Genomic DNA, 9,197 nt, shown 5'->3' with positions numbered 1-9,197 from the left:
AAATTTTTTTTATATAAACATTAAATTGGTTGTAGTGATTTTTCTTAAACACTTGACTAGCCTAACTCTTAAATATCATATTTTTTAGAGTCCAACTCAGAAGAAAGTGGAGAAGTTTCAGAAGAACGTGAAAACACACATTTATCCCCTTTTGAGGATTCCAGAGAAAATGTTACTGAACCTTCCTTTGTTGATGCATCTCCGGTACTACAACCAGACAAACTAGTTGCTGCTAGGAGACACTGTGAAGTGAGAAAATCTGATGATGATATTAAAATCTATCACAAAGGAAATCTTGTAAAAACAGGAGACTATATTCCAGATGAAGAACGGGTAGAGTTTCGATGTACAGATAGTGAAAAGAGGCAACTGTTTGGTGTGAATAAAATTCACTGTGAAAATGGAAAATGGAATTATAACTGGTTCCCCAGATGTCTGCTGAAATATGGTATGACTATATATAATTTTATCTCAAAAATAAAAGCTAAGTGTTTCAAAATTCACTTTCATTATTTTTTCTCAACACAAGTTGACATCAGAATAATTACTATAAAAATGTGTTCAATATAACAAATACTTAAATGGTGTACCTGTTTCACCACCCCCCCCCCCCCCACCCAGTAAAAATAGTTTTTCTTATTAAAAAACAGTAGGCCTACTATACTTTTGTTAAGTATACTAAAACTTATGGCATAATAAGCTCAGTTGTATGTATTTTTCAAAAACATACATACCTCCTCTCACACTACAGCTATTACTCGACTACTAGGTTTTCCTTCTTTTCTCCATCTGAGCATTGGTCTGATTTTTCTCACTTGCATCAGTTTCTTATTCCCCACTTAATTGCCCCTGGAGATATATGTCTCATGACACTCTCCACCTATGTCAATGCATCCTCTATCCTGGTACTGTATATAAGCACCTAATTCACTAACAGGTTTCTCTGTACTACAACTGTTATAGATACTTTGAGTGTTCTTCATGTTATCTAGTTGATTTCATAAAAAAAAACATTCATTTGGCAAGTTGATATATGAAATGAACTCCCAGATTACTGTTTCCAGCACAAAGGCAAATCTGGTCTCTCCTATCCTACCTCTGATGTCTAGCATCACTCAACGGTTTGGAGGGAAGTCGCTCTCAGTTGAGGTCGTCTGTGACCTTATTTGTAGTGATATGGAGACATATGTTTGGTCTAGTTGTATTTCTAAGGCTAAACTTGTGAGAGCTCCTGAACATTCTGAATAGAATTTAGAATCGCTTTTTTCTCAGCTTCTCGTGATGCCAACTTGGATCAGCCACTTCCAGCACTTTTTCTTCAGTTGGTCAATTGAGTGTGTGATGTTTTGGGTCTTGATGGGGGAAAGATCTGAGGATGAATACTTAGTTCTTCCTCTATCCTCTGATATTGCAGTTCATGCAGGGAGGTGTACTCCTCAGTTATGTGAAGGGACAGCTATGTTTTGTCCACCACGTTTGTCAGAACAACATGCCTTAGCCTACCACTGCCAGATGGACGCATATTTAGACTCTCAAGCAAAAGATCCACTCCTGGAAATGTGGGGTTCCAGAACAGAGTCTGAGGTCAACCTGAATAGATCACAGTTTTCTAGGATTTGTCTGACTCTAACTATGGTTCTGAGATATTTATCATCCCTCCAACGTTTGTCAGAAGCCTCTCATTGATCACCACATGAATTTGATGATGATTTGGGACCATTGTTGGCATCCACCATGGTTCGATTGTAAGCTTCTGCACTTTCACTAGTCTCTTGACTGGTATGTTGTTGGGATTTGTTTGGTAAAGATGCATTGTTGGGGGCATTGGCCTACTGGCTGCCACCTTTCTCTGACCCTTGATTTTTGATGGGTGTTCCAGAGTCTTTGTAATCAAGGGTTGATGTTGCACATCTGCATTCATCCTTGTCATCTTGACTTCTACAGGGGGATCATAGTTCTGCTCCTATTCGAGTTTCCAACCCTGAACATCAGCTTCTTGGTCTACTGGTACCCAGAATAGATTCTGCCCATATCCACAATGTTCCTTTGCTTGGTTGGAACAATGCCAGCATTGGTGATAACTACCATATGCCTTTGGGGTCAGTGTGGGCTTGGTTCTGAGAATTTCTGGATGTGTGGAAAATCCTTTCCATGGAACTATGGGTACTAGAAGTCCTTGCATCAGGATTAGTCATTCATCCCACATCTCCAACGTTATTATCACCCCAACCCATAGTGTTTCTGCCTCCCGCAGATCTTCAAATTTTGGATCTTCGTTCCAGGGCTATCAGAGATTTGTTGGTTAAGGGGGCAGTAGAGAGAGTCATCCCAGTTCTTTCCAGGGTTTTATTCCTGTCTGTTTTTTGTGTCCAAGAAGACAGGAGATTGGCGTCTGGTCATCGATCTTTCTCATCTAAATCAATTTGTTGATCCTTCAAAGTTCACAATGAAGTCATTCCTCAATCTGTGTTGGTATTTTTTGCCAGGACTGTTGATGACCAAGTTCCATGTCACTGATGTCTTTCTGCATGTTCCCATAGCAGAGTCGTCCCACCACTACCTGCATTTTGTGCAAAAGGGTCAGGTGCTGCAGTTCAGGGCTTTACCCTTTGGACTAGCATTGGCATCATATGTGTTCTACTAAATCATACAACTTTTTTCTTATCATCTCCATTCACTAGGCCTGTGCACACACCATTATATGAACAATTGGTTACTGCTAGCACCATTTCATCAGTTGGCAGAACATCACACCCAGATTCCATTATCAGAAGCAACGAAGGCAGGTGTTATTATTAGACCCGAAAAATATGTTCTCACTCAAACTAAATATATCGTCCATCTGGGTGTTTTTTTCAGCACATATCTCAGTCAGGCTCAACTGACTTCCATCCGGCTTCACGCTATGCAACAGACAGTCGGACCCTTACTTATGTCTCCTTCTTCCACTGTGCTAATGGTTCTTTCTCTTTGGGGGATGTGGGCATCACTTGAATCACTCATTCTCTACATGACCAATGGATCATGAACAGACATCCACTGGATTCCCTAGTCTCCTTATTAAAGATAAACATCTTTGATCTTGAATGGTGGTTAGATCGAAACAATACTACGATAGGTATTCCTCTGCCACCAAATCGTCCAGAGATCCATCTCTTTGTAGATGCCTCACTTCAGGGATGAAGTACATATCTCAACTGTCAGGAATTCCAAAACCTATGGACAAATGATGAGGCTTCCCTACACATCAGTGTTTTAGAACTCCTTACTGATCAAAAGGCAAGGTCTCAATGCCTGGACTTACTGAGTGGACAAATCGTCATACTTTACTTCAACAATTACATGGTGGTGTCTTACATTTCCCATCAAGAGGGCACTTGGTCTAGATCTCTTTGTTTTCAAACATTGGATCTTCTTTATTAGGTCCACTCCTATCATATCATCTTTCTAGCATGCCATATTCTGGGGGTGATGAATTTCAAAGCAGATTAATTGTCTCGATCCAACAGGATTCTCCCGACAGAATGGATGCTGCATCGTGAGGTTTTCTATTGGATGTGCTCTTGGTTCGGGAGTGAAATTGGAACATTCAAGTCTCACTCTCTGGATGGCCCTAAGGTATATAAAACATTCATATCCACAGTCCATGACTCCAGTAGGTTTACTTTTAAGAGGTAGAAATAGCTTAAAGCTCTGTAATGCCTGCTGAAGTGCTGTAGAGGATTAAGCATTCAACAAAGGAGTGGTATGAGTCAGTAATCTATGAATCAATTGACTCTTCTCTTCCTCTGCTATAGATTTTGTCAATCTGCAGAGAAATATCTTAGATAGTATGTTAGAATTTGCAAAAGAGATATAATTAGGAGAAATTAAAGAGTAAAATCAATTACCACTTCTGCAAAAGCAAATACTATATTTGGAGGCATTCAAATCTCACTTCCTGGGTAGCCTTGAGGTATATAAGACATAAATATCCACAGTCTAGCTGTCTGGTCAATGAAGTTTATTATTTTCACTTGCAGGGAAAAATGTTGGTAAAGTTCAAGACACTCCTGCATTGACTAAAAATTCTGCTTTGCATGCATGTACTTTTATACACTTAAACCAAGCTTTACTTACCTTTGCATACTTTTCACCAAGCACCACATCTGAAAAAACACACAAAATGTTGTTTTCTCCAATACCAGTGAAAAAATCTATTCCAAAGACTGGAACTTGGTTTCTGCTATATTCTGGGATATGTTTTACAATGTATGCATTGGAAGGTATTGGTGTATGGAACTAATGTTTTGTGAGCACCACATCTACAAACCTAAAATTCTACCTGGTAGATGTGTCTTTTCTGTATTGATCAGATTATATGTACTCTGTGGCAACTACTACCAGACCCTCTGAATAAAGCTGTGTATGTTGCATTGTTTGACCCTAGGTTCAAGAATTGTATCATTTATGATTGTGAAGCTGTTGTTAACACAAGCAGTGACTCCCATCTTTTTTGTTTGTTTTATCCATTGCTTGAACCACCTGTTGACATTGCAAGAAGTCGTAGTTTTCATTCCTTGACAAAGTCAATAGCATCCATGAGGATGATACCAAGTTGGTGCAGGATTTTGTAAGTATCACCCATCCATTGCTTTCTCAACCTTCTCAATCTTCCTTTGTTTCCTGAGAGTCAGCATTTCTTTCTAGTTAGCTGGGAACCATTTGATTTAGGTGACAGAACCATGTGTCTATGGGTTTTTCTGCATGTTGAACAACTTGCTCTTTACTTGCTCATATCTCTGATGACTTCATTCCTGATTGAGTCCCTTTGTGTTTTAGTTACCTCTCTACATAGACATCTGATTTCACATGTGTTGATCCTTTGTTCATCGTCAACACATCTGGCACTGGCAACAAAGAGTTGGAATGAAGATTGCAATTATTAGATTATGTTTAGTGTCCATTGATATAGCTGGACTTATCAAGAGTGAAGCCAACTAGTTTTTAATGTTGTTTGCTTTCTATCAAAATGTTTCTATCTTGTTATCCATCTTCCCATCCTTTGTGAAGATGCTGCCAAAAGGTACTTGAACTTTTTTGGTCTGTTTAAGGTTATTGTTGATTTGGATGTCAAAGGGTTAGGGGGGATCATCTTACAACTACCATTTCTGTTTGTTTGTTTTTTGTGTGTGGGCTGATCCTCTTTCCATATTTTTCACAAAAAAATCCTAAATTACTATACCAATACCATATATTTCCACTATAATTTATCAGGCTCAGTAACTAAACTGTATTTGGGTCTAAAAAATATGATTTTTTTTACAGTTTCAATTCTATAATGAAAAGAAAGGGTTTCCCCATGTAAACACTTCACAGAGGCTGAAAAAACCATGTGGGGGACATTCTGAACTTTTAATTGGTTATACACATGTGACACATCATTGGGTGAAGTAGGTGTATGTAAGAAAATTTTTCCAAAAATGGAAGAGGTGGGCGGGGCCATCTTGGTTGATTCACTAAGTATAATAAGTTGTAGTACGTTGAATAATTCTATCAGAACTACACCAATGCACTATTTATCCTCCTTTTTTGTTAATTTAGCTTTGAATTATTACTTAATTATTAAATTTGTGAAATGTTTTTTTTTCTACATGGCTATAATCAAAAATATTTTTTTCAATTATATCATTAGTAGCCAATTACAGTTTTGGATGCCTCAGCCAATGAGGTGGGATGCAACCTCTTAAAGTTATCTTGTGGGAATGTTCCTCAGGACTCCCCACCACATACATGTCCCCCCCTACTGCTTCTAATGCAGCTAGGGAGTCCTTACCACACCCAGTTCCTAGTTGCTGGGGTGGTGGACAGAGGATTTTCCTTCAGAGTGTTGAGTTTTCTCCACTCTCCGGGAAGAGGGTGAAGTTGGGGACCCTCCTACCTGTGTCCCTGGAAATTTTTCCCAGATGTCGGTAGGAGGAGGACCAATCTACACGGAAGCCTACTCGTAAAATCGATCCAGATTTGACACTTAGCTATCCAGTGGGGGGTGTGCATGGACCCTCTTATGAACACTGTCAGGTCTTAGGTTGTTCATGCAAGGGGTCCACTATCTCCTCGTAAATCTGAACGCAAGGCACTCCCATCTTAGGCCCTTTGTGGAACAGTGTTACTTGTCCACTCCATAATTCCATGGGTAAATGGAATTCTCCTTGCCCTCTTAGTTGCTGAGTGAAAATGACTGTTTGTAAATCCAGACTGGATGAGTTCTGGATCTTGGGTGGAGTATGGCATATGTGATCCTGTCAATCCAAGCCTGGGATATTGCCTTTTGGATTTTTTTTTCAGGTTGATCAGAAGGATTGTCCCCTTTGGTATTGCTTTCTTTCTTTCGTAAATCTGGTTGTTCGAAACACATCATTTCATGGCTGCTGGTGGGGATCCTATCACAAATATATGTATATATTTGTGGTCCAATTGCCCTTGCCACCAACAGGGGATATGGGTACCATGACCCCTTAAATCCAGCCCAGAGTCATGAAACCTCGGGTGCATGGTTGGGGCTGGCCCATCATACTTACTTGTGTCATATTCCATCCTTTTCACTTTTCTGAAGTTCTGGGTGTAGAGCATACCTATTCTGGATGTTTTATGCAGATGCTTTCTGTATGAACTATCACTTCACCTTAATGTGGAATTCTAGCTATAAGTGTCAGCAGAGATATGTATGTTTTAGAAGTTATCATTTTCCTAATCTAAAAATGTATTTCCAAACATACTTACCTCTGCTGACATTCTCCTTCCCTTCCTCCCTACTAAGAGCCAGTGTTAGTGACCGGGATGGGGTAGGTCTCAAAAAAGTGATTATATTGTTGACATACAGTGCATATATATATAGTACCTGCATAGAGAGCATGTGAGGGCCAGCGTAAAGTTATGCAAATTTGATATTGCTGAGGGCAGTCGAGTGGGGTATAAAGACTGGAGCAAGCAAACACTATGTTTAGATTGCAAAGATGAAGATCAAGAAATAGCTATCAGTGTCAGCAGAGGTAAGTATGTTTGGAAATATATGTTCAGACTAGGAAAATGATAACCTTTGAATGTCTTTGGTCTTTGTATGAAGAAATATGTTTTCTAATGCTTGATACTGCTTAATGTTCTTGCTGTGAACTTATTATAATAATCCAATTTTTACAGAATCATTTGGCTTGCATGCTGTTGTTGCTTTAATCCTTGATTAAACAATTGTTTTAGAACTGCATATCAAATTTAAAGAAAATAATACAGCCTACCTCAAGCTACATCTTGGTTTCGTAGAGAGAAGCTAACCAGTTGAAAATAACCTGTGTATGGTCCAGATGCATATTTTTGGTAGCATAAAACCACATAGAAGTGTGGAGTGTCAAATATATGAACTGTTCCTAACTGTGAATAGTACAGGAGATTTGGTCCCCTCCCATCTTTCCTATGTTTGAAGATAGCAAATTTTTATAGTTGCTATATATGTAGCATATCCGGATGAAACTGAATCAGCTTTAGAGTTATGTCAGGGTGGTTCACTAGATAGCAGGAAATTCACTCAAGATGTCAATAATGAACTAATACTAGACCTTTTACTTGTTGAGTCAATATAAAGTAACGAGACTCAACGTAAAGTGTAAAACGAGATGCTCAGTGTTTATTATGTTTTAAACACAAAGACAGTATAAATGCTTACTTGGATGTTTAAACATACTGGACTGTCACTCTGGATATTTTCTGTTGTTTTCCTTACAGGATTTCAGTTAGAATATATTTACACAAGTTGATGGTCCAGACAGAATGATTTATTGTAACATTCCTTGGGACCTCATATTTAGTCAGAGCAACTTGCACTACCCATTTAACTTGTTATTCTCATTTCAACATAGGTGGGGCTGTAACTTGTAGATATCACCTAAACAACCATTGAAAAACTATGCTGAGTTTTACCTGGACAATAATAGGTATTATCTACTTTTGAGAACAACAAAGGAACAAAAGTAATTAGAAACACAAATTATTGGCTTTCTTGATTATGTATTATAAGAAACAAAACAAAAAACTAATTCAGAATAAATACCTAATACTACAAAAAGCTAGAAATGCATGGTATGTTCATATACCTTGTACACAAAGTATTGCAGACATACCTGTTTATTTAATCATTTTTATATTTTCAGACTGAACGTTTTCTACAAGCTGTTGCTACCATTTTTATAGCAAATTTATACAATCCAATTTTGTGAAAAAGAACTTTTTTGATTAATAAAAATGCATACTAACTTGGTAATATTGCCCCTATCTTACTTTTAGTTAAGCATTTAATATTGTTATAACTGGTATCAAATAGTCTGTTTACATTTTGAGTTTGTTTTCTGGTTTATAAAATGCATTGGAAATGAGAAGTAATTTATTATAAACTTTCACTATTATGGAGTAGGTATCATAGGTTTGCTAGATGCATAGCTTCACATATGATGCTATTAACCATTTAATTATTAGTTTTTAATAAACTGTTTTAACTATCTAGAATTTATGTTAGAAGAACATTTATGTTCAGTATAAACTAATTATTGATTGTAACACACTGTAGATTTTGATAAAAATGTATCAGAAGATCCAAAGGGACATAAAAGTATAGATACATCATTTGAGGACTCTCAAGAAGGTGCTTTTTTAACTGTTTTTTTTTCATTGACTGTTTAATTGGATAAAAAAAATTTACATTGCATCTGATACCAGATATTTCCACCTATTTAATGAACCTGTTACAAAACATCCTCTTTTAGTTAAAATGTTAATAGAATGACATTATGATTATTTGAAACTGCAATTTATAAATAATTAGTTTGTGGAATTTTGATAAATCAACATTTCATGTGATATCACAGGTACAGAAGATTTATTGGTTTTCGTGAAAACTTCCAGCCATTCAGAAGTTATCGAAGATGGTAGTAATACCTTGTATGTTAAGCCATTAGATAAACTTAAATTCATATGTAAGAACAGAAATTCAGTCCCTGTGAATTGGGAAACCACAGTACAAGCTGATGTTAATAAAGGAAGTGAGTAAAAAATTATTTATAATTTACTCTTTTCACTAACATGTGTATAACTTGTGAAAAGACAAAGAAAATCTGAAATACTTTTATTAAATGTTTGTTTGTTTGTTTTTGAATTTCGTGCAAAGCTAG

General features: G+C 37.2%; 1 protein-coding gene across 1 annotated transcript in view; it reads left to right on the top strand.

The window, feature by feature from the left end:
- Positions 1 to 9,197, top strand: part of LOC106468935 (sushi, von Willebrand factor type A, EGF and pentraxin domain-containing protein 1-like) — a 107,605-nt gene that overhangs the window by 64,284 nt on the left and 34,124 nt on the right. Inside the window, exons 14-15 of the mRNA XM_013929388.2 lie at positions 89 to 448; positions 8,895 to 9,068. Coding sequence (XP_013784842.1) covers positions 89 to 448; positions 8,895 to 9,068 — 534 coding nt within the window. The remainder of the gene's footprint in view (positions 1 to 88; positions 449 to 8,894; positions 9,069 to 9,197) is intronic.

This window comes from Limulus polyphemus, unplaced genomic scaffold (assembly GCF_000517525.1).
Source record: "Limulus polyphemus unplaced genomic scaffold, Limulus_polyphemus-2.1.2 Scaffold3227, whole genome shotgun sequence".
NCBI classification, from domain to species: domain Eukaryota; kingdom Metazoa; phylum Arthropoda; class Merostomata; order Xiphosura; family Limulidae; genus Limulus; species Limulus polyphemus.
Note: the sequence above shows the minus strand (reverse complement) of the source record. Positions and strands in the feature narration are given on the sequence as shown.